Source organism: Anas platyrhynchos, chromosome 4 (assembly GCF_047663525.1).
Source record: "Anas platyrhynchos isolate ZD024472 breed Pekin duck chromosome 4, IASCAAS_PekinDuck_T2T, whole genome shotgun sequence".
Taxonomy (NCBI): domain Eukaryota; kingdom Metazoa; phylum Chordata; class Aves; order Anseriformes; family Anatidae; genus Anas; species Anas platyrhynchos.
In genome coordinates, this window is record NC_092590.1 from 12,557,944 (window position 1) to 12,582,450 (window position 24,507).

The 24,507-nt window shown below is 38.2% G+C and overlaps 1 protein-coding gene across 14 annotated transcripts in view; it reads right to left on the reverse strand.

Annotated features, from left to right (window-relative positions):
• PDLIM5 (PDZ and LIM domain 5) overlaps window positions 1-24,507 on the reverse strand; it is a 129,708-nt gene that overhangs the window by 33,797 nt on the left and 71,404 nt on the right. For 4 of the 14 annotated variants that reach the window (XM_027455589.3, XM_072037017.1, XM_072037016.1 and 1 more), the window contains exons 5-7: window positions 23,242-23,657; window positions 18,827-18,999; window positions 17,239-17,275 (exon numbers count right to left, since the gene is read on the reverse strand). In XM_027455589.3, the coding sequence (XP_027311390.1) occupies window positions 17,239-17,275; window positions 18,827-18,999; window positions 23,242-23,657 (626 nt within the window). Of the gene's footprint in view, window positions 1-3,264; window positions 3,397-4,213; window positions 4,370-5,123; window positions 5,211-6,112; window positions 6,314-12,231; window positions 12,358-13,059; window positions 13,195-14,852; window positions 14,883-15,550; window positions 16,584-17,238; window positions 17,276-18,826; window positions 19,000-19,295; window positions 19,314-21,281; window positions 21,299-23,241; window positions 23,658-24,507 lie in introns of those variants that run through there. The other 10 variants (XM_038177793.2, XM_072037009.1, XM_072037010.1 and 7 more) reach the window with 10 other exon arrangements.

The following is a 24,507-nucleotide window of genomic DNA, read 5'->3' on the forward strand; positions in this document are numbered from 1 at the left end:
CTAAGAGTCTGTAAATGCTTTCTTCACATGGCCAGGAATTCTGTGAGGTTATTTTCCCTTAAGAACACTAAATCTTTTAAGACAAAAACAAGACAAGAAGAAAGGGGAAAAAAAAAAAAAAAAAAGCAAGCAAATCACTCTTGCTGGTTTCTGGCACAACCATGTGGAATGTGATAGGCTTTATTCTGCTTTATGGCTTCTAAAACCAAAATAGTTTAACAAACAACTAAGATTTCCCTGGTATTAAATATTGCTGCCTGTTGGTTATCTATTCATCCCAAGCAAGCATTAAGCATAATCCAGAAACTTGAATAAACAACTTCTAAAATACACACACACACACAAATCAGAAGATCAGAAAAAGCCAGGCATGAAAACAGTGATAAAACTGTATGAATGGGGGAATACATATGCTTTTTTGCAAAAACTGTCTGGTGCAACAATAAACAAACAGAAGACAATAAATACTAAGTGCTGACCTTGTTCCTATCCCTCTGGAAACCCACAGTCTCATTCAATTTTTAAAACTGGTGTTTAGATCTTATGCTAGCCCGCCCAATAGTGTTCCAGTAACTTGCAAGAAAGTGCAAAATAGAATAAGATGAGGGAAAGTCATGTGGGTGAAAGTATTTCCATACTGAGCTGCAGTAAGGACATATGCAACTCTTACATAAGCAGTGGTCTGCACAGAAACAATTCAAAACTTCTTTCAGACTAAATATTTTCAGAGTCAACCCTGGTGATTATCTCACAAGACCAGGCTACTCTTTTTTTCAAGTAATTCTCCATGGCTTTGTGTCAGGTACGTAAAGCAAAAGTCATGTCTATGCCCATTTCTGCTAATGTCTCCCAAAACTTGAGTTTTGCCACACGGTTTAATTTTAAGCAAGACCTCCAGTTCTTGGAAATGCAGTGTAATAAATACATTTATTTTGCTTTATATATGTATGTAGAAAAAAAAAAAAAGGAAAATAAAAAAACACAGAACTATAAAACTTAAGGCTCTGTTGCCAACAGGATGAACTTAAATTAGTGAAAGATTGCATGGCTATGCTATACAAAAACAAAACAAGCAAAAAACATTTCTGAGGGATCTGGGAGAAGTAAACGTGTGGATATTTCATGCTACTTCAAGCCAGTTAAGAAGTGATATTGCATCAGTCAGAAAAAAGCCAAGTTTTCTGGCAGCTACCCAGTTCAGCAAAGTTTAAGACAACAAGCTTTTCGAAATAGAGATGGTCAAGTGAAAGGTATGAAATAGAAATACTTCCGAAGAAACTCTACTGCAGAACAAGACCTAAGCCCTGTTTTTGCTGTAGTTGCAACCATCTTGAGTTTTAGCCTGAAGATAATGCAAACAAAACACGGCTACCTCAGTAAAACAGGTAAATTACCCTTTCATGTAAGGTATTTTAACAAAGAGATGGAAAACACAAAACGTGAAGTTGTTTAATCTTATTTACTTGGCTGTCTTGGTTGTGCCAGTTGTTTTGAACAAGTTACTGTATGTCATCCCAAGTTGTAACAAGTCCTGTTATGTCATACCCTCATCTCTTTATGGACATAGGACTTCAGCTCTATTTCCTTACCAGCTATTTCGTTGTGGGATGAAGTGAGCTGCTGTTTAAAATATTTTTCAGCATTATTATTTTTTCTCCTTCTGACATAATTGATTGGTTTTCATTGCTATGTGTTGAACTTACAGGAGAATATTTACATATTGACAGTGAATTGTAAGCATAATTTGTCTTTTATCTCTAATTTTGCTGCATGTTTCTCAATCTATACAGTGAGTTTGTGCTCCTTTTCTCACTGGGATGAGGCAGCACAAAGCCTCGTTTCTATGGCTCCATCTACTGGCAACCTCTTCTTCCTTCAGTTCAAGTTCAAGTTGATAACAAGGAAAGTAGAAATTGTCACCCCAATATGTTTGTCCCTGTATCATGAGCGAAAGATGCATAAACATAAAGACAGCTTCAGAGTCAGCAAGGCAAATGCTTACATTCTTGAAACAATCTAACTTCATTTGCAGCTTATGCTACACACTCTGCACATCAGTGAGTGAAGGAAAAAAAGGAAAATCAGAGAATTTGTTTTCACTACCAGTATTTTCTTTACTAAAATATCAGCAAACAAAGAGCATAGATGAAGACTGAAGTTGTGCTGGCAGCACGTCCTGGACTTTACCAGCAGTACACAGATATCAGAATTGCTACAGAAGATTTCCCTTTGGATGCAAGAACACACACACACAAGAAAAAAAAAAAAAAAAAAAAAAAAAAGATAAAAGGAAAAGATGATCTGTGTGTGTCTAATATCACCATTTTCCTCCCTGAAGTCAGGGCTGCTTTAGCCTTTTCTAGTGACTCAGGTCACCCTGCAAGCCATGAAATAGGAGGCAAAGAACTAACACGTGACTTTTTTTTTCTTTTTCTTTTTCTTTTTTTTTTTTTTTTTTTTACATCAAGTGGATCTCAGCTCTATCTTTAATTGGGCTTTATCTCCTTAAGGGTATGATTCTTGTGAAAATGCAAGTACATGAAAATACACAGATTATTTCTTCCCTAGTACAACTTACTATGTACTGTCCTTTAAAATACGCCCAAAGTTTCTCTCCTTTGAGGCTGAAGTCAATTACATAAAAGCAGCTTTTCACAGGAGGTAGTGTTAACATAGCTGCAGTCAGGAAACAAGAAGTCCTGCGCACTGAACAGAATCAATGTTGGAACAAAGAGTCTAGACAGCAAATAATTTTTTAAAACACTTATTTGCTGCACCACATGCCAGTTATTTGATTTCATACATTAAAAATGGGCTTTGAAAAATAGCAGCTCTTTGTTCCAGGAGCACCCTCACAGCCTAACACACGGCTTGCTTGCTCAAAGAACTGTTGCAAATAATTCATCTGGGTAGAGGTTTTGAGCCAGAATATCTTGTTTCTTCTCCAGTCAGCTATTTGGAGTGACAGTGCCTCCCCCGTGAGCTTCTGAATGCAACACAAACAGCACCGTGCATCTCAGAAGTGCACTAGATGCCCGCTTTGCTTAGTAGGGTGAATTTGCACAAACAACACCGGCAGGACCAAGGTGCAGATTAGTTCTGCAAAGAGGTGAAACCAACAGGATTCAGGATCAGGGGACATCGTGCCAAAAACCACAACAAACAGACTGCTGAAAACATGCAGACGATAGAAACAGGCTTTGAAGGAGAAGCCGGTTTCTTGCGAGTCCTCGGTGCCAACCTTGTGCAGCACTCAGACGATACCTTTTGCTCTTTTGCAGCTCCAGAGCACTTGTTGACTTCCTGGAGGGCCCAATGGCTTGCAGAGGAGGTTTAGTGACAGGGGTGATGAGCAGGGCATCCAAGAGCGAACGGTAGACGCTAGGTTCAGAGAGTCTGACAAGCATTTAAAAAGACCGTGTAAACAAACTAGCTGACTGAACAGAGTTCAAGTTGGCTGGGACTAACTGGAAGCCCAAAAAAATGAGAAGTTCTACAAATTCTGTAGCAGTATGGATAAACTGAACCTTGAATGACTAACTTAGAAATGCCATCTAAAGCAGTCTCCAAAGTGGCATGCACACATCCTGATGTGCCCAAAAATCCCACTGCAGTGTGAAAAGCATATATATTTTTACCATTAAAAAAAATGTGTTTATTTAATCTTTTTCTCACCTTTTCTAATTTCTGCTTTTGTGTATGTTTTATAATGTATATAAATTATATGCATGAACTACTTTACTAATATTTTAGGAAGTAATAAATACACATATTGGGAGTGCACATTTGAGGTGTACATGATTGAGGTGTACAACCAACAACGCTGAGACCACTGGTCTTAATAGCCCCTTACAAAGAGTAATATACTAAAGATATAGATGCAACTCTCTCTACTGTCTTCAGCATCCAGAAGTTATTTAAAGATGCAGATTATTCTTTGGCACCCATATCACTTAATTGTTATTTTCAATTGATGAAAATGACTGAACCATGGATATCACAAGGATCAGAGAAGCAGAATTACTCACCAAGGTTCAGAGCAGTTTGGAGCTAAGCTAAAAGGACTCAGGAGCCTTGGACATATTCTAAAGAGTTGCCACCATGCTGTTGTGAAAGAGCTGATTTTGCAATCCTGCCAGGGAGCAATTATTCTTGTCTGAGCCTGAATTTTCTTAAACTAAGCTGTAAAAGTTCCATTAAAGTTGATGTCTACCTGGCCCGGACAGCAATGGCAGCAGACACAGCAGCAGCAGCCATGCTCTTAATTTTTGATCTCTGCTTGAAAGGAGAAAAAACGGGAACAGAAGCAGGTCCAGGCTTGGGCAGACTTCCCAAAGGACTTCCCAGCAGTACTGTTCTAGCACACAAACTTTGAACCAACAGAGAACACAGAGAAAGCAGAAAAGATTGACAAAGCACAATACTAGACTGCCCTAACCACCATAAAGTGATGCTATTGTAGGTTCCCAGCTCATAGAGATGTCAGGGCACCATATTAGCCCCCTGAACACTAACACAGAAAGCAGCAATTCTGATTTTACCTACAAAAAAAACTTTCCATTCACCACATCTATCAGCCTTCAAATTGCTCATCCCAGACTCTCTCTCACCCCTGGGTTGTTCCCACTGAATCCTCTGCCCATGACTGATGGCCCACGTGGACCTAACTCATTCTCCACGGTACTGACAGAAGGAGGCCTGAAAGTAAGTTACCTGAAAGTAAGTTTTTTTTACATAAAAGACTTTGCAATATTTGCTGATACAACTTCAGCAGGTATATTTTTAGCCACCTTCTCAAAATTCAGCATGTTCCTCATGCCCCTTTGCATTTCCCCTAATTATTACCTAAAGTAGAAGGAATGTGAAGAGGCAAGAGCCATGAAAAAACATGATGGCTCCAAAGTCAACTCTACAATACTGAATCCGTAACCCCACCTCTATCTTAAAATGTCAAGACTATGTCCACACAATTTCTGTGTATTTTTCAATCACTTCAGAAGTAAAAAAAAAACTCCAAACAATGTCATTTGTACATTGCTGCTTGGATTTACATGCAGAAATTCTGCCTGAAAACCTTGCTTACACCTAGGCAGTCTGCTGTACTCATACTTTGAAAGATTTACCTTGAATGACTTACGGATGGTTTAGACTGACTGCTTGAAATTTTACTGAAAGAACTCGTTTCACAAGTAGAGATAGATGTATCATGCCTGCCCAAAAGCAGTAAGAGAAAAAAAAAATTCATTAATTGAACACTTATTACGCCTTCGGCAATGGTAGCTAAAGCTCAAGAGGAGTTCATTTAAGGATTTTTAAAAGCCCTCCTTAGCCATAAAAAAAAAGAACAGGTATAGTTTAATATCAGTGATTATTAATTACTAGCATGCCAATCTGCATGTTAGAAAGACTCTACAAATGGGTTCTTAAAATTAAATGAACCCAGATACCCAGATCCCCCCCATTCTTGTACCCAGTGCCCACTCCAATAAGGACTTTTCTTATTTTTCCACCCACTCTTTTTTTTTTTTTTTTTTTTTTTTTTTTTGAGGGGTGGGGGTGCTGGGAGCTATCTTTCCCTATTGGTAACTGGTAAGAATAATTAATGTCCTGTCACTTTACAAGTTAACATTTATACTCTTCCCCAGAAACTTCAGCCTACTGGTCAATTCAAAAATATGCCTATTATAAAAAGGGTGACAAACCTCTGAAAGGCATGTAAATAAAATGCTTAACATCAAAGAACCATATATTACTTGCACTGTGCTACACCTTCCCCTGAAATCTTATTTCACCTTTTCCTTCCATACTTCAATACCACATATTCAATTCATATCATCAGCTTCCTTCAGCAAAGTCACCTTCCTATCAAATCTCCTACCCATGATTTTAGTTTCTCCATCTCTATCTAAAGGCCACTATGATTTCTGAAGTACTCTTCCAAATTTTGTCTAATAGCTACTCTAGTTGCTAATTGTTATGCTAATTTCCAGAGCAGCATGAGGGTCAAGAGTTGCCTGTGAACTGCTCCACCTTGACATCAAAAAAAATCAGGTGAAACCATGAGTAAAAATAGAGTTTCAATTGTGCCTTTTTGTGGTGGGTATCCTTGTACCTGGCAGGATGGGGAGGCTCCACGAGAGTTGCTTCCACAGACAGGGCTGCAATAGGTGGCTGCACAGATGCAGGGGTGGGCAGAGGGGGCTCCGGGGTCTGCGTGGCCACACTGCACTTTGCAGGGAGCGGAGGCTCTGTACCAGCTGCGCTTGGCAGAAGGACTGCTGAATCGGGAGCAGGCAACTCGGGAGTTATTCTCCTAGTTGGTTTTAGTTTGACAAGAAGTAATTGTAATGAGACTACATACTCAGAGGAAATTTCTCGTTTGATATAAGAATACCATACAGCAATGGACAACTCCTTCTAGCTGGTCTTCTTGAGACTTTGATAATGAGAATAAGCAAGTAGCTCTTAAGGGCTTTCTTTTTCTTCCCTAGGAACCAAACATTCACCCTCCAGGAATTAGACCATTCTGAAATGGATTCTTCGGGACATTTTTTAGAGCTGAAGCTTGAGAGCTTAAAACTAGCCTTGCTTAACCTCAAAAACAAACTATTAGGATAGCTCAAATTAATTACTCTAAAAACATACAATATACTTGAATGAGAACACAAGTATATTAAAAACTCTACCTAGCATAAGCAGATCACACTTTAGACACTGTGGCTACTTGGATTCAGGTATTTAAAACCTGACCAATTGTAGGGGGATGAGATACACACTTGGGTCAGGTTTCCAAAGGATTCTCAAACAAAAGTTTTCTTAAGTCCGAGAAAGCAGAAAGAAAATAAGTATTCACTGAGCAATATTTCCCCCTGTATTTTACTTCTTCTTGCTTGTAACCAAAGACAACCATAAAGGATCTGGTGGTTTCCATTTGGGTAGCCTGGAACATCCTGTTCTCCCCAGCCTGACATTGTTTTCCAACTAAATGAGCAGCTCTTGTCTTTTCAAGGTTCCCTTTTGTATTATGACTCTGATGAGGCAATCTGTTTAGGAAAATTGATGAAGATGTCAAATCTGCCAAAAAGGAGATCTGTCTGACTTTAGGAAAGTATGGCAGCAGTTAAAACAATTCACAACAAAACAGGGGTTTTCAGAAAATCCGGCCTTTTCTGGAGTTGCCCTCAGGTCATCTATAACTCCATAAAACATATTTGTGAAGCTTTGTAAGTCATAAAAAGGGGCATGAAGTAGGCAAGGAGAATAGGAATGAATCACACCGGGTATGTGCTCTAAAGGCAGAGCAAGCAGACGGCAAGCCAACTCCAAATCTTATTCAGACATACAAACTCATTGTACTCCCATTTTTGACTTGCTTTGGCAGCAGTGAGAAAAGGAGTAAGACTCTCTTGGAGACTACAGTTTTGGCAAAGAATATGCTTGGCTGCCTGCTAATCAGAAGGTACACAACAAAAATCTGGATTGATACTTACTATTTAAAACTAACTATTTGCTTTTATGACTATCGGGAATAATTTCATTAATGAAACGATAAAAGTAGATCTGTAAGCCTGTAAAAAGCATTTATATAATAGAGTAGTCTAAAGACTTGTTGGCACTAGATCTACTTTGTAATAGTTTTATTCCTCAGGAAGTGCCAGATTCTGTGGTTTACAGAGTCTAAAGTTGCCAGGATGACTATTTAAGGTGACTTTTTTAAACTTCCTGGAAAGGCTGTAATTGATCCTAAATCTTTCACTGTTGTTAAGCTTATAGGGGGATAATACATATATGAAATTGAGTAATAATTCACTATAAATTATAGTAATTGACTATATTGCCATATGACCAGTTTAAGCTTTCGCTAAAGAAATAAAATGACAATTAAAAAAAGAAAAAAAAAAAGGTATTATGCTCTATATGATGGAGTCTGCCGTATAAGCAGTAAGCCAAGATTTAAGCCAGTAATGAAATACAGATCATACATTTTGCAGCTTGGTGGTTCAGTAGTGGGTGGTACGAATCACAGAGCTTCAGCCAAGAAAAGATGGAGCCCATTAGGAAAATAATCATCTATGCCAGTCATTGAGAGTGAATGTGGGGCCTTATTGGCAAAAGCAATTCGGCTGGCCTTTGGATGGCCCATACCTGCATTATTTAAAATCTGACATGGTACCCAGCAATTAGTCCCTATTGATTTCTGATAGTTGCCATTTTATACAACACAGGATTTTTGGAGATCAGCTTTGGATGTACTCCCAACCCTAAGGAGTGCTGTAAGCAGTAATACCAGCTCAATAACAAAACATAAAGACCAAATATATTTCCTGTACAAATGGCCTCTCATCTGAGGAGAGAAACAAAATTATATATAGCTTTGACTGGATCACGCAATTTATGTAATTATGTTCTCCTTCCCACACTCTATGCTAATCCTTCCTTCTCCAGTTCTGCAAAAGCTGCTCGGATTTCTGCCCATCTTGAGTAGGAAATACTCCTATACTTTTTTTTACTGCTTGAACAGATATGTTGGCTCTCATTCTGAACCACCTTTTCAGATTAGTTTCAGCTACGATAATTTTGCCTCAAATCAGTATGTTAACCACTGTACGTTTATCAATCTCCTCTTTAATATCACATGTGATATTTGAAATGAATTTGCACTGGGAGAGAAAGCAGAAGAAAAAAACAAACTGCCTCAATATTTTGTAAAAGTGGCTGTACCACACTATGGTGAGGAACAAGTTGCATAGTACCTAACACATCAGTAGGTTGCTTCTAACAGGAGCTGCCAAATATAACTGTAATTAAATGTTTTTAAAAGGTACATTGATGAAATAAATTCGGATATTTCAAAAACTGTGGCCAGTAACAGTCTTTGTAACATAGCAGAACCTACTGAATGCAAATTCTGAAATGATAATTGTGTTGCCTCGAGCAGAAGTAATCCAAACATCTGCTCCAAGGAGAGCACTGGCTGCCAGGTGATACAGCACAAAACACTAGTCCCACGCAGTCCTTCCTGGCACATTTCAGAAAGCTTTCCAAAAAAAAAAAAGATTCATTTTGTAAAAAGCTGGTCATCTGTATCTCTGTCAAGGGACAGAAAGACTGTCTATATGTGTATCCTGCCATCCCCTCCAGTGTTGTTTTTGGATTTTTTTCTCAGTGCACAGTAATTGAATGAAAATGTTGATATAAACCTGCCTTAAGATACACTCAAAGCATACCTAGCTTAAGGAGGGGAAAAAACAGAAAGAAAGAGAAGATTCACATCTTGCTTAAAGCAGTTTGAAAACTTAGCCGTATAATGCATTTGAAAAATATTGGGGAAAAAAATCAATGAGAAAGAAAATCATGCTAAACTACTTCTGTATTCCAAAACCAAAACCAAATGTCAGAATTAATTTGTTTTATAAGAGCCTCACGTAGGCACACAAGCACTATACCTTGAGTCTGACTGGTCTGCGAAGGAGAATATCCACGTGAGAATTCAGTAAGATAAGAGGAAGCCAGGCTACAAAGGAAGTCCCTTCCAGATTCCTCTACACACCTGTGATATAAGCTATACACAGAAGTCTTTCTGTAAATAACCTCCCACAAATCCTCCACAGCTTCAAATAAATTCCACCTTCTCCATCATCTTTGAATGACTATAACAAAGAAATAAAATGAAACAAGAGATGAAACTGAGGCAAAGAACAGTATTTTAATTTCCAGATAAAACAAGAGCCTCGAACAAAGCAGATGGATGGAGAGGGATGGAATTGTCCTTTCCCAGTTTTCCATGGTTCAAGCTGCTTACTTGCTAAGTTAATCTATAATAAACTTGTAGCCACAGGTCCAGAAAGACAGGAGACTTTAATTTACTCTCCCTGGACACAGGATCCAGAGCTGGGATTTGGAAAGAACTGGAACTTTGGAAAGATTTGGAACTAAGAACTTCTCAGTACTCAGAAGATGGTATTTGTGCCAGTACCTGCAAAGCATCTGCAGTTCCGTATGTGTCATCACACTAGATTTTCACTGGTAGAGATGAAAATCGATTATTGAATTGCTTTTTATTTCTTCCCTCTAGGGACTGCATTTCATTAGCAAAGAACAGAAGTATTCAGGAGAAGGCACAATGATATTACTTGCTCAGACACACAGAAGCCTTATTTTCTCAGTTCACATTTCTCTTGCAGGTGCACTTCGGTCAGACACCAAGGGAGCACAACCTGCACTGTAGGCCCAGGTAGAGCTGAAGGTGCAAAACTTTTGTGAAATAAAACAAGGAGTTTTCTGTTTGTTATCAAGCACAACTGCTGAAAAGTAGGAAGTTCCCCAAGAAAGTTAAATTTACTGGAAATACTCTTTTGTTTGTTGCAGTTACTGTGAAATATCTGTGAACTATTTAGGGATCTAAGCTGCCCCCTGGTGTCCTACAAATGACCATGCTATCTGCTACTCAAAAGCTGTTCCTGTGCCTACCCTGACATACTGGTATCTTGTGATGGAGTTGAAGTCTTCCCAAACCAGTTACACAAACAGTGAAATTCTGATAACGCCAAATGGATCAAATTGAGTGTCTCTGAAAGTGAACTCTGCTCTCTGGCGAAGTGAAGAGCATGGCAACAACTTACTAGACAATCTATCCTGGGAAAAGAAAACCCTCAAAACTCCAAAACCATCCTATATTACCTTGTCAGTCACACCGCAGATGAAGAACTTACCCAACTGGAGAGACTTCTTGTGCTAACACAGTACTCTTAGGTTACCACTGCAAGCAGTCCTGTCATGCCTTATAAACTGCAAGGACAAGAATATCTCACCTAGCTTGATACATCACTTCCTGAGCAGGATCACTAAGATTCAGGTTGATATCTAGAATTTAAATGACCATGCCATCATCCTGATGACTGTCTTCTGTTTGTCTGTGAAACAGTTACTCTGGATATGGTTTAATACTTTTGATTTGAAGCCGCATCTCTATGGCCAGTCAAGAAGGCAGAAGACCCTGGACCAGATGAATCCTTACATTAACAGGCAATTTTTAAAAGGGTAAAAGTAATCAAGACTGCTTACAAGGGGTAACATTCATGAGTGTGAGCGTGTCTATGTGTCTGCCTGTCAAGACTTGCAGGTGAATGTTAATGAAGTCAGTGCTGTTGTCCCTGATGAAGCTACCGGCCTTTCATCATTCCCAAGGATGGGAATAAAGTGTGCAAAGTGTCAATCTGGGGGGTCAAATGTGAAAAAAAAGGTGCTAGTCCTCCTCCCAAAAGTCCTCTTTTCCCCATTGCTAAGTCCACCTGTACTCTGATAATCACCTAGCACGAGAATAAGTGCAAATGCGGTTAAGCACAAGTTCTTCATTAAGAGGATCTTAAACATTGCAGTGGAAGTAAAAGACAGGAAACAGCACTTAGTGCAACCCACCCTAAGATAAAACATCTTTTCTAGTTGTTAAAGATTTCTCTTCTCTCATTCCCACACAGGAAGAAAAAGAATACAATCTTTTTTTTTTTCTTTTTAAACAGCAGCTTTGTTTAGTATTAGAACTTTATGTTTGTGTGTGAATGATCATAAGCTATCTGAAAAGAAAATAAATAAATAAATAAAAATCCCTCCTGAACTGTGATACAGAATCTGTCAAAAAATGTTATTTAATTTCAATAATAGTGTTAAAAAAATTTACTGTCACAGCCTTACACCCAAAGATGACCTCCAAAACATCAGGTTTCACTGCCAGTGAATCTATCCAAAGCCAGTGTTGGGATATTTTCCAAATAACTTTGTTTTCTTTGATGGCATCATAGTACAGTACAGTGTTATGAAAAACATCATCCTCCTTAAAAAAAATTACTACTTTTAAAGGCACTTTTCTGTATGTTAGAAAAATATAAACAACACTGAACTACTTGTGAGTTGAGTGAACCATTATGCCCCTCAGGAGATGAAAGGGACTCTACTGACAACATATCGATATGTACTACGTTTTTTTGTTTGTTTGTTTTGTTTTTGTTTTTAACATCTCCATGAAACTGTTCATGAATCTGCTCAGCTATATTTTACTGCTCTTCACCATCCTCTTTCTGCCATTATCAGGAATATCCCTAATGAACACAACATTAATGAGCCGCTTTTAAGTGAATGACAGACAACCCTCTCTCCCCTAAGATAACAAAATCTGGGCTAGAACAGTATATAGACAGATCACAAATGAATGGAAACCACCTCTGAATGATTTACCTCCCCGAAGATGTTGCAGCAACATGTTCAGCAGGTCTGGGAGAGGGGGCACTGCAATGGGAGGACTCTGCTATCGGCAGAAAAGCAGCTGCAGATTCTGGTCTAGCACCGTTTTCACTCCATTCACAGTAACAAAACACACAAAGAGATTTTTAATCCATACTGAAACAGTATGCTGAAAAGAAGACGTACTCAAAAACATAAGTGAATTGTAAAAACCTGCAGTTTATAGCAAAATAAAAACAGGGGACAAAATGAGGAACGTGTCACACTTTTAGTGAAGGTTGGGAAATGTCCTGCTTCTTGTAAACTTAGAAAACCCAGCAGTATTTTACATTGACAAATATAGAAAACACGTATTTGGTATTGTACTATGTGATGGAAACCTTTTAGGAAATACCGGAAAAGAAAGAGCCACAAGTGATGATGGGATTTCACTCCTTGAATTTTTATATACATTTTGCTGCAACTTTTTTAGGATATTAGTTTTGTGAAGGTTAGAAGGTTACTTAATATTTTTTAATATATGTGTGCTTTTTTTTTTTTTCCAGTTTGGACAAGAAAATAATCTAAAACATATTGCACTAAAGGCTATCTACTTGAAGAAAAGCACCCACCAGAAATCTCACTGCAATACACAGAAGTAAAAGTGAACTACAAGGTAGAGAGGAGTTATGAGCACAAGTTTTGAGCAGACTAAGTCACATAAGTCAGGTTTATTTTTTATTTAAATTAGCATGCAGAATTATGAATCTTAATAAAGCAGAGACCCATATTGAGTGCCAAGAATTAATGAACAGATGATTTAGGAAAGACCAGGTAGCAGACCTCATAGGTGGTAAAGGTGTAGATGGAAATTCTGGTACAGATGGTATCTCCAAAGCCTGAGTAGCTACGGAGTTTTTACTCAGATTAGTAGAAATATCCTGGGCTCCTGCTCCATTATGCAGATCTGCAGGTATGCTTTACAAGTATTTATAACACAAAGGGAAAAGTAAAAGAATCACATGATTTATGACAGGTTATTTCAGTACTGACCAAGAGTAGGACAAATATTTTCCAGTGGCTGTGGATTAGCTAAACTATAGATCTGGAAAAATCCAGACACATCTTCACTCAGAATAGTGAGCTGACTTTATGTCTTAAGGCCAAAAAACAAACCTGTGTCTCAAAATTAGATTGTTAAAGGTGAACATCAACATACTTTGAAAGAGAGTACTGTGCAGTTAGAACTAATCAGTTCCTAAAACATGCAAATTAGCTTTACATAAAGGCCAGACTTTGCCTTTCTAAACTTTAAGTATCTTGCTTAAAAGTTGCAATTTACACATTTCACTGAGGGCTCTCTATTCCAATTTCCTGTGCTGAAAAGAAGTAGTGGAAAAGAAAAAAAAATATATATATATCCACATAAATATCACTAGCAGGCTACAATTTAGGAATAAATAATAATTTAAAAAAATATCTATTTGTCTTAGACAATGCCTGAAAAGTTGTAGTATTATTAAATTGGTATATTGTCTGCAGATTACTGATGGAAATTTCTATTCCATTGTTTTTCATATTCTCTGTTCTATGTAATCACATTTAAGTTAATTCATTTATATCAAAAACAGGATTTTTCAGAATTTTTTTCAAAGATCAGACACATACTAGGAATCAGACATGAGCTAAGGCATGTTATCCACATCCAAATGGAAAAGCAGTCCATTGTTTTGGAAACAGTAATGAAGTCCAAAATTTAATGTCAACAAGTGTTGTGCAATGGAGATACTGGGTGAAGAGATGACAACTTTACAGCAGAGAGTGAAATCCGTTTTACGCATTCATGTAACATTTTTAGGAACTAGTGTTTTGTTACTATGAATTTATATTAGGTTGCCTTTCTCAAACTATTCTCACACCCACCATAGACAGACTCCATGACTGTCTATATTTACTTTTAATTAAAACAGAGACTTGTATGCTTTGGATTATTTAGAGAGGCTTTTTCTTCCATTTTTCAGCAAAGCAACTCAACCTTCAAAGGGACAAAATTACTAAGAAATATAAACATAGTGGTGTGTTAAATAGCAACATGAAGGTATTCTTATTACCTCTCATTCAGGAACATCTCCAAAATACAAAAATACTTGAAGGTTAAACCATTCTAACCACACAGAGAAAATGTCACAGAAAATCTAAGTGATAATCTTTCAGTTTTCATTGTATTGATATTCTGTGAAACTCATGACTTCCTTTCCATTCATAAGAAATTCTTTAAACTCAGTAGAACAATTTTCACAGTTTTACATTCTTACATTATACAGTATTCTGTCAAATGATTATATTGCGGTATATGTGCACTTCAGAAATGCTTGGTTTTAATACACAGTACTCAGACAACTGAGTTACTTGGCAGAGAAAAATCAAGCTGATTGGCACTTCTAATCAAAACAGCCTTCAGTGAAATTATCAAAGTGAGTATTTTCAACATCTGTCCCTAAGGAGTTAAACCAAAAGTTGTGTAAGATGTGAGAAGACTTTTTCTGTCATTAGTAAAAATTTAATTTTACTTTATGATGTGCGTCGTTAAGCATCCACATCAGTGACTTGTTAGTGTGAAATAACTTGGCTATTACCTGAGCTCTCCATTTTCTGTTTGGTTTTCCCTAAAGATAAAATGACAAATACAGTAAGCTACTGTACTGTGTATCAGTATAAACAATCTGAAAAGGAAACGCAAGCTTAAAGTGCTTTCATCAAAGGTCTCAATCCACTTCAGTTCTCACAAGTTGTGAAATAAAAAAAAAAGTCAAAAAACACTACCCTACTATTTCTGCAGAAGTGTTTACAGTGAACGTCAAGTCTATTCACGGGACCAGTTTCATCAGAACAACGTGTAGATTTGCTGCACAAGCTACAAGCCAATGGCAGTGGTTCGCATTAGGTAATTACAAATGATTGGGCTTTTATGTGTGTTTCACAGTTCACCTTTGAGGTTTGAAACTTCTGTGATTCAAAAAATGTTGCAAAAGTTGGCAGTGAGCTTTACTTAACTAAGTTCTTGTTTCTGCTGTCCCGCAAAAGGTCAAACATTTTATTGATTTCTGTGAATCTTGTGACAATTCTCAAAACACAAAAAAGACACTTTTTTTTTTTAAACATGATCAGAAACTGTTACTTTGATATTATTGTACAGTTCAGACTGTTTCTAGTATGCAGAAGGGATGTAATTGTTCCTCTTATTACAACTTGTGAAGGTGTAATGAAATTATAGCCCCTTGCATGAGAAGACTACTCAAGGAGTCCGAGAGACTCAGAAGAAAAGAGACATCACTAAGTTAAAAGCAACTTTTATTAAAATACTCTTCAAGCTTCAGAAAGCATAAATTAATGAATGTGTAGCTACTATAATACATTATTTTACAGGAGAACGATAGAGCCAGGAAGCTTTTATAAACACAAGAAATCCTAAGAGATTCACTCTGAAATAAATAAATACTACTGTCTTATCTTGCTCCTGTTAGAGGCTGTGTTAAAGCTCTTACAGGTACACGGCAACATTCTGTTTATTTCTTCCTAATTTTTTCATGATATAAACAAGTTACTATTTAAAGCAGCAGAATCTTTATACTAAGCTTGTACTGGGGTTGGCAACTGGTATTTTTTTTTTTTAATTTATTTTGCTTTTTTTTTTTTTCATTTGATTAAAAGCAGCTTGTCACCTTGCTCTACTTTGTAAAACATTTACAACCACTCTAAAATTGATCTGCTGAAAATGTAGTGAAATCCAAGACAATTATCCTGCTAAGTACCATAGTCCGAAGTAGATGCAGACAGCCCTCTTCATCCTTTTCCCCACCCCCGAATCAAAGAAATACCATTTCTTATTCTCTTGTTCACTGTTATCTGCTTTCTAACAACCTACAGTAATTCAAACTTAGCAATGCAAGACTCCTTTAAGGCAAAAAGAACAGCAACAGCCATCTCCTCTCCCTCTCTGGGAGATTCAACCACCCAAGTTGTTCTGCATTAAATACGTATTTTTTTTTGTCAACTAGTGATTAGCACAAAAACATTTTCATCTCATTTTTTATACATCAGTAGGAAAGTGTTAGAAAAGTATAGAAAAGGCTAGAAGTTCTCTCGCAGTAAGGCTAGTGAAATATATTTTTTCTTTTTTTTCCTTTTTTTTTTTTTTTTTTTTTTTTTTTGCAAAGCAGATGGAAAAGAAGAAAAGAAGTGTTTGTATTTTGCTTTTGCAACTTGGGTAAAATCACTGGACATTAAGAACACGTGCTGAGACTTCATGGTGCCAGTCACGTAATTTTGTGTATTTGGGGCTAAAGACGTGCATGGGAACCTTTTCCCTGTGGAAAGAAGTGACAGAAGAAAAATAAGAAAGAAAGAAATAAAGGTTTGTCTTAAGCAGTTTCACAAGTGAGCATGCAATCTCCATGCATTACTGATATCTATACATCTCCTTCCTGTCTTTCAAACTGTCAGATCCAGCGTTAGGCAAAGTCTAACACAGTCTAAAAGTCTAATGGAAGACTCCCACCAACTGCACAAGCTGTTAGATTTAGCCACTAGTTGGTCCCCATTTTGAACAACGCTTATCCCAAAGCAAGGAGACAGCTGACCCTTGTTCGCCATCTAGAATGGTAATATTTTCCAGCTACATCTTGAAATCTGATCCACACTCACAAGTCAAAAATGCCTGGTTAGATTTAGGAAAAGAAAACATGTTGACAAGCTGACCTCGAACAGAAAAGCAAACCAGTCCAAGTTTATGGAAAAGCTCAAACTCCTGCGCAAACATTAATACCAGACTGCACAAACAGATTTAAAAAGGCCGGTCTATGCAGAAAGAGATCTTGATTTTTACATGCTGAAGTAAAAGGCAATAAAAGAAGCAACATTTTAAAAACACCCAGACATCACACAAATGCAAAAGTAACACACTATCAGTTATGAATTAAGACATGCAAATTATTAATGTAATAATGTAAAACATCAACTCACTTAGTCTTCTTTGCAGCTTCATGTTCTGGTTCTTTCACTGAAAGAAAACAGAAAATCTTGACTTTCTATGGCACTGTCAGCACCACCAAACACCGAGATTCTCCCCTGTGCCAAAGCGTTCACCCCAGTAGGAAATTACAACAAGGATCGTTAGGACTCCTCAATTCTAAATATGCCCTAAGGGAAATGAGATATGTCTATAAACTTCAAGAGCCCCTTTGCCAGCACAATTGCAGTTGCTGGTCTCTGTCCTGTCCCTTGGCCCACTGTCCATGTTGGCATTGAGAAAGGTGTGAGAAGGGTGAACAGGAGTGGAAGTTTGGAGGCATTTCTTTTGGACAAACATCCAGAGGGTTTATATCAGGTGACAATCCAGGCACCTGTTTGATGACAGGCTATAACTGCAGACAGGATAATGTAAAATTTCAGCCCTGCTGTAAGTTTGGCAAACATATTTGCCATCATGGTCTTGTAGTAATTGCCAACATGATTAATTTATCAATACTAGATTAGAACACAGATAAGTTATTTGACATTCAGGTCTCATATTCTGCCCTTAAAACAGATTAATGAAGAGAATCCAAAGATAGATAATGATGCATTACTAGTGCAACACAGGACCACAAAGCAATCTGTTAACTGTCCAAATTCAGAATATTTTTCACCCATGTACATTAATCCTCACAGGGGAGATGTTATCAGTGGTGTCTAGTGCAATTCTGCCAGAGAACTGATATTTGATTTAATCAAATCTGCCCCCATGGAGGGAGTCTTCACTGCCTTAATTTTAGTATTATGAAAATAACAACTTATTTTAGTATTAGCTGTAAAAAGCAGAAGAATGAAATACCCCAGTCTGAACATGACAGACCTCCAATGTCCTGATAGCACTTCTGACAACTTTTACAGTGTTATAGATCACAGACAATAAATCACAACTGAGAGCATAACATGAAATTAAAGTTTCATCATAAAACTATACGACTGGGAAAGACCACCTCTGCATTTTCAGTTCCAGTCCATAGGACATGTAGTTGTAGCATATCATAAACAAAGGATGGAAATAAACTGAGGAGCTATGGATTTGTGCTCCTGACTGGTTAAAATCACTGCAGATAGTACACCTTTGTATGACCATCAAAGATTTTCTACATGCCTGAAAAAGCCTTATTTTTTCTTTGTACTTTCTGAGGCATTAAATTTGAACAGAAGTGTTGCCATTTTGGTGATGCTGGGGGGGAAAGAAATAACTACATATCTGCCAACTTCTTTAGGAGTAAAGGCTATTTTTAAGGGTTATTTAGAACATTAAAATCCCAGTCAAACAGGAATAATGTCCAGTAATGTATATGTCCTGAGGTATTTAGCAATTGCAAGAGTTTTATAAAAATATTTTCCTACTATAGTCTTCTGAAACTGTTTTCCTTTTAAAGCTCACCAAAATTCTCCCTACTGGATTTATTATCCATGAGGTGAAATGTAATACATGTGACTGAATTGGTTTATTATTTCCCCTCCCCAATAGCTTTTAAAAACACCTATCTGCCCAAGGCCATTACTTTTATTTCTTTAACATCAAACTACTCACTGTGATCAGTGCCGGTGATTTGGGCAAGGATGCGGAAGGAGCGTGACTGGGTGGTGCCTGTCCGGGGATGCCAGTCCTCAGTGTCTTCGATCAGTCGCTTCTTGCTGGCATCGCTGTGAGTAGGGGTGTGGTAGAACTCCGTATAAGTATCCACAATGTGCTTCCGCGGGGGGCTGCATCAAAGAGAGAAGAGAATAGTGAGCTAAAAACTCCACAAATATCTAGTTTAGGGTAACTACACAGACATTGTCAGATATGTGGCTTTTCACAGTGATTAAAGGCAGCTTCTGAGTTTGGATACAGCGGTGAGCTCTACAAGCACATCTGAATGCAGGCTCCGTTCTCTGAACCAGATACAGTTTAATAATTACTCTAATCCAACTAAAATATTTTTCTTTGTTTCACTACTGGAACATTTGAAACAGTAAAAATCAGTATTATCAAGGCATTTACATATTTAAACATTTACCGTTTGGGTGGGATTTTCCTTGGAGATGACAGAATAAGACAGCAAGAGAAAGTTTTCCCAGTGTAAACAGGAAAAAGAGAAAAAGAAAACAAGAAATAAAGTAAGAAGCTTGAAACAAAAGTACAGCTAATTATTCTATTGAATTAATCTCATGGGAAAGGACACTGAAACCCAATAAACAGTGATATTCTCATTCTGCTACCAAAACCTCAGTACAGAGCTCTCAGTCTTTAATTTGAATTTAACCTACAGTGAGTACCTTACAGGAATAAGAAGGGACTTTGTTTTGATAAAACAGTGCAGTCAATTAGGATCTGGTTAAGTGCCTTGGACAAATTCTCCCCTTCGTTCACAGGAGGCAAAGCACTAGGTATGTGCAAGGTCACCCAGTACATGCAAAGTTTTTTGCAATTGGTACGACCGGGGATGGAGCTGTGTATTTTGAAAAGGTAGCTAGCGATGCTCTAGAGAAGCTATCGATGCTCTCTGAAAGTCAAACAAGTAGGGTGTTGATTTCATCTGGAATTATTCTCCTCAATAACCTACATGCTATTATCAGTCCCTGGATTAGCAGACCTATGAAAACAGAGGATTTTGAAGCTTTACTTGAAGTAAATGATCTAAAGAACAAGTAAAGACACTGATCAGTTAAGGGAAAGAACCCAAGATTCCTACTAATGTATTCCTAAATTCTGTATTAGTTATCTCAAAACATTTATCCTTCAGGCCCTCTGTATGTGCATTTATTTTTACAAAGTCTAGAGGAGATAACTTGTACAAAACTAGCTCCTAGGAAAAGATAATTCTATGAAAAAGAAAACTTTTAAAAGTCAACTTCTATTTTTGCCACTACTTCCTCACTGCTTTTTTAATGGCCAAAGTGTTTCTAGTAAAGAAAGGTGGAATATATGAATGAGAATGTTGTACATTATTGTCAACAAGAAATAATTAGTCCCATTCAATGGAATGCATTAATAAATACTTAAAAGAATACTCGACACCTGAATGATATGAAAGCTATCATTCAAAATTAAAGCAAAGATTGAATTTACACACAATATTAGTGAAGTAAATGTACTTATCCAGGAAGAAGGGGGGATAGAAATAATAGTGGTATTTCCAGGACAGAGTAAAAGAAATCCAAAGAAAATGAAGTAAAGCAACAACACAGTTAATAGCAAGAATAAAATCTGAAAATTAAAGCAGTCATTAAAGATGTAGAGTTACATGGAAATGTAATTATTTACATGCAGATGACTGCATTCTAGCAACTACCACAGTGAAATAAGTAGTCTTTCACACTTGATGATAGTGGTATCAAACAAAATATCCTGCTGATTTCTCTCCCCTCACTTTCTTTTTGCGGATCCCACCGCTTCCTTTTTTAAAGGCTTGATGGTAATGAGTCACTAAGGCACGAGGTGGTGCCAGAGACAAAGGAATATTCAATGAGACCGGCTCAGTCTTGACTCACTCTTGAGGCAAGAGCAGAAATGACAAGCCAGTAAAATCTCATGAAATCACAAAATACAGATCGCATAAATCATAATGTACAGATGTTGCTATTATTTTTGTTGTACGAATTCAACATCTGGCCGTTCATTCCATACTCCTCAAGACATTTTTCCTTTTATACTGTATTTCACCATTTACTAGTTGTATTGCCAACACCAATTAGCCATAGGTGCAGCAAGAATTTACCAATACACACAAACACCACACGAATGTTTTCTGGAATTATAATTAAAAAAAATGCTGCGAAGTTTAACACGGTGAAAAGCAAAATCACATCATCTTCAATGCAGACAAAACCATTAGCTACACTAAGAAGTTACTAAAAAAAGCTGAAGCTGTTTTGCAAAATTTAAATATAAAACTCTGTAAGAGCTTTATATAACATAGTTTTGTTTGCAAAACAATAATACATGCTGGTTATTCCAACAAGAAAAACGACCATAATTCAACTCCAGTGCTGTTGATACTAACTTCGTCACTGTTGTTATCTGCAAGGGAAAAAAGGTTTTCATTCATTAATACATTTTTTGCTTCTTGAAATATTTATTATAGGATCTTCCAAATCCAAGCTATGGCAAAGCCATATATACAGAGTCAAACTTTAAACCATCAAGAGAACCTATAATGGAAAAACTTAGTCCAGCTGAGTTAAAATTTTGAGTGAAGTCTGTGGACATCTTACCTGTTTTAAGCAGCAAGCACTTTCTCAAGTGAGAGTTGTCAAGAAGGTCTTGATAAAAATACAATTGTATACAGCCTAGCGAAGCCAAATTGGTCTCTTTTTATGCCAGGAGTAAACAAGAGAAATACAACTTCCTTCCCCATTCTGAAGTAAAGGCAAATAATTTATATCCTGAATGGGATTAGGGGGAAGTTAGGAGGAAGGAAGGAAGGAACCAAAAATTCTGAGTACAACAGGGTACTGTGTCTGGAGAATTGTATTCGCTCAGCAGAGCTAACTATAAACAAGATGCAAATATACAAGTTGTCCTTTCTTTGTGTTAGTTTGTTTTTGAAAAAGGGAGTACAAAACAGGAGCAAACTTTTTTTTTTTTTTTTTTTATCACGTTGGGTAGCTGCAGATCAACATAATCACTTTAACGTTTCTTTGTTCATTTGCGTTTGTATTCTACTTTAGGATTGCAAGACTAGTATTTAAGTCACATTTAATTCCAGCTAAAACTCCGCTGTAAGAAAGATAGCAAAATAAAGTTTTGATTTGTAGTTGATGTTTCTTTGTTCTTGCTGTTTTTTTTTCCCCAGCTCCAAATGCTTTTAAGATTTCCCAAACCAGACCTGCATGGCTGGCAGCAAGACAGGGATTTCCTAACCTACCAGCAATGATACTCCTCAGTCACTATCATTCATTCACTAAACATAAGGCAGGGCAGGTACCAATGTGCACCCAGTGACCCTGTCTTGATCATTAAGTGCTTACTTTATGCCTCCAGCACTTCCTTCCAGGAGACTTAATTTTGTTGCTATTGTTCATTTTTTTTCCGTACTGATTACTGCTTTTGAATACTCCTTACGTGTTACTTGGTAAAGCAGCATTCCTAGAAAGAAAGAGAGTTTGGCAACATGTGATCAGGAAGCAAGTCCTTGGGATCTCCTGCTTTCATCCCACCTCTGCGCAGTATGGACTCCTGCCATCATCTGTTTAAGACTAGTCTTAAAATCACCATGACAATGGTGTCATATAAAATGCATACGGGCAGCTTTATATGAATGTGTGTATAGAAAATACTAGTACTGCGATGTAAGGGTGCATAAAGAAGCGTTTCTCTCCATGAGAAGACCACCTGAAACTGTGATTTGTTTTTTTAGTTGATGTGGATGAGTACCTTTCTGTAGGTTTCTTCATATACTTAGGCTCAGAGGAGATCAGATGAGATGGGCACTGGGCCTACTCCTCCTGCCCCTTTCCGTTGAAGAATGGGAAATACTAGTCACAGCCTTCAGGTTTTAAGTTTTTGAGACTGAAAATAAGTCAAGAAAACCCAAAATGCAAGAAGATGGTCAATACTGATCAACATCAAAGGTCGCCAATCCTTCTTGACAGGCCACTCTCCACCTCCAAGTGCTTGCTGCTTTCAGCCTCCACGTTGGGACCCAACAGACACAGTGAGACACAGGTGTCCAAATGAATGCTGGGCTTGTTGCAAGGTCTGAAACACATCGTGATACAACCCATCTTGGTGTGGTCTGTTGTAATTTAGGTGTGACACCATAAACTGGTACAGTTTCAGTATTAAATCCTCACAGACTCAGCCCTTCAAAACACCCCTTTTCCAAGACATGCTGCTCCTCAAAGATTTGCTTCTGGCAATTGGGTGGCACACCCGAGATGTGTTTTCCTCAGCCCTCGAGCAAGCCCAGCTTTTTTCCTGTGAGGAAAAGACCCTCACAGCAAAAAAAAAATCCCACCTACCCATTTTGCTGTTTACTGTCACCCTGGTTCTCTCTGAATCCTCGTCGCGGCCCCTCCGCCACCTCCTGGGCACCGTCGCTGACATGGCCGCTCGGGGCGGCATTGTGCGTGGCGGGCTGCCGTGGGACATTAACGGCAGGTTTAGCAGTGCTCGGCGCGGGTGGCCACCCGTCAGCGTTAGGCTTGGCGTTAACATGCAGTCCTGGTGCAGCAAACGGGGCCGGGGCGGGGGGCACGGCCGCCGCCTGGGCTGGGGTGAAGGCGGAGGATGGTGATGGGATGGAGGTGACTTTTGAGGAGGTCACAGCTCCGAAGGGCCTCGGGGTCTTATTGTAAGCCACGCTGGCTGTGGCAGTGAATTTGGGTGCAGCAGCAGAGGCAATGGGCACAGGCTTAACTACTTCTTTAGGTTCTTCCTATGTGAGATAAAAAAAAAAAATGCACACACAAAAACACACCAACCACATGCACATTCCTCACAACGTATTTTCAGTGCTGTTGAGAGAGGCAATCCGCCTAGTGTGAAGTAAGAGGAATGAACAACACAGAAGCAAGCTTTACCAAGAGCGTTGTCAACAAGCACATGGAAAAAAATGAGCCATGCATTTAGGAAAGGGAATGACCCAAGCATGCACGGTCAGTCAAAATGAAATCCCATGATGCTAACTCCTCACATCACATCCAGAACAGACACCCCACAAATCAAATTCAAGACAAACTGAAGAACCACACCATTGCAAAACCCACTGGGTAATTCATGTGGAAAAAATTAGTGTTTTTTAAAAAACACATTCCACCTCTCAAACCCAATTCAAGATATGCACGTTCCCAATATGCAAACTGCATGTGCACGCATACGCACACACACACTATACATTGATTTGTTGATTGGGGCCTCAAGGGAGGAACAAGGGGCCCTTCAGCTCATTTATTAGAGGCCAGTGCTTCGGGCCCAAGCTGGCTTGTCAACTCCACTCGACTACAAGGACAAAGGCTTCCCTGGCCAAAATACAGGCTGGCTCCTATCCCTGCTTCAGACACTGGGACCAGGTGCCACTTGAGTGGCTGAGTCACAACTTTGTAACTCAAGGTCGACATGGGTTATAGTTTCCAGATGGAGAAGTGCAAGACTGATACCATCTGACATACTAAAGCCACATGGGAAAACAAAAGTGTGGCTATCCTGGGGTCAGAGATATGAGGGAGCAGCCATTTGTTCCTTTTTCTCTCTCGTTCTATAAAGTTCTCTTTAGAGCAACTGTCGAT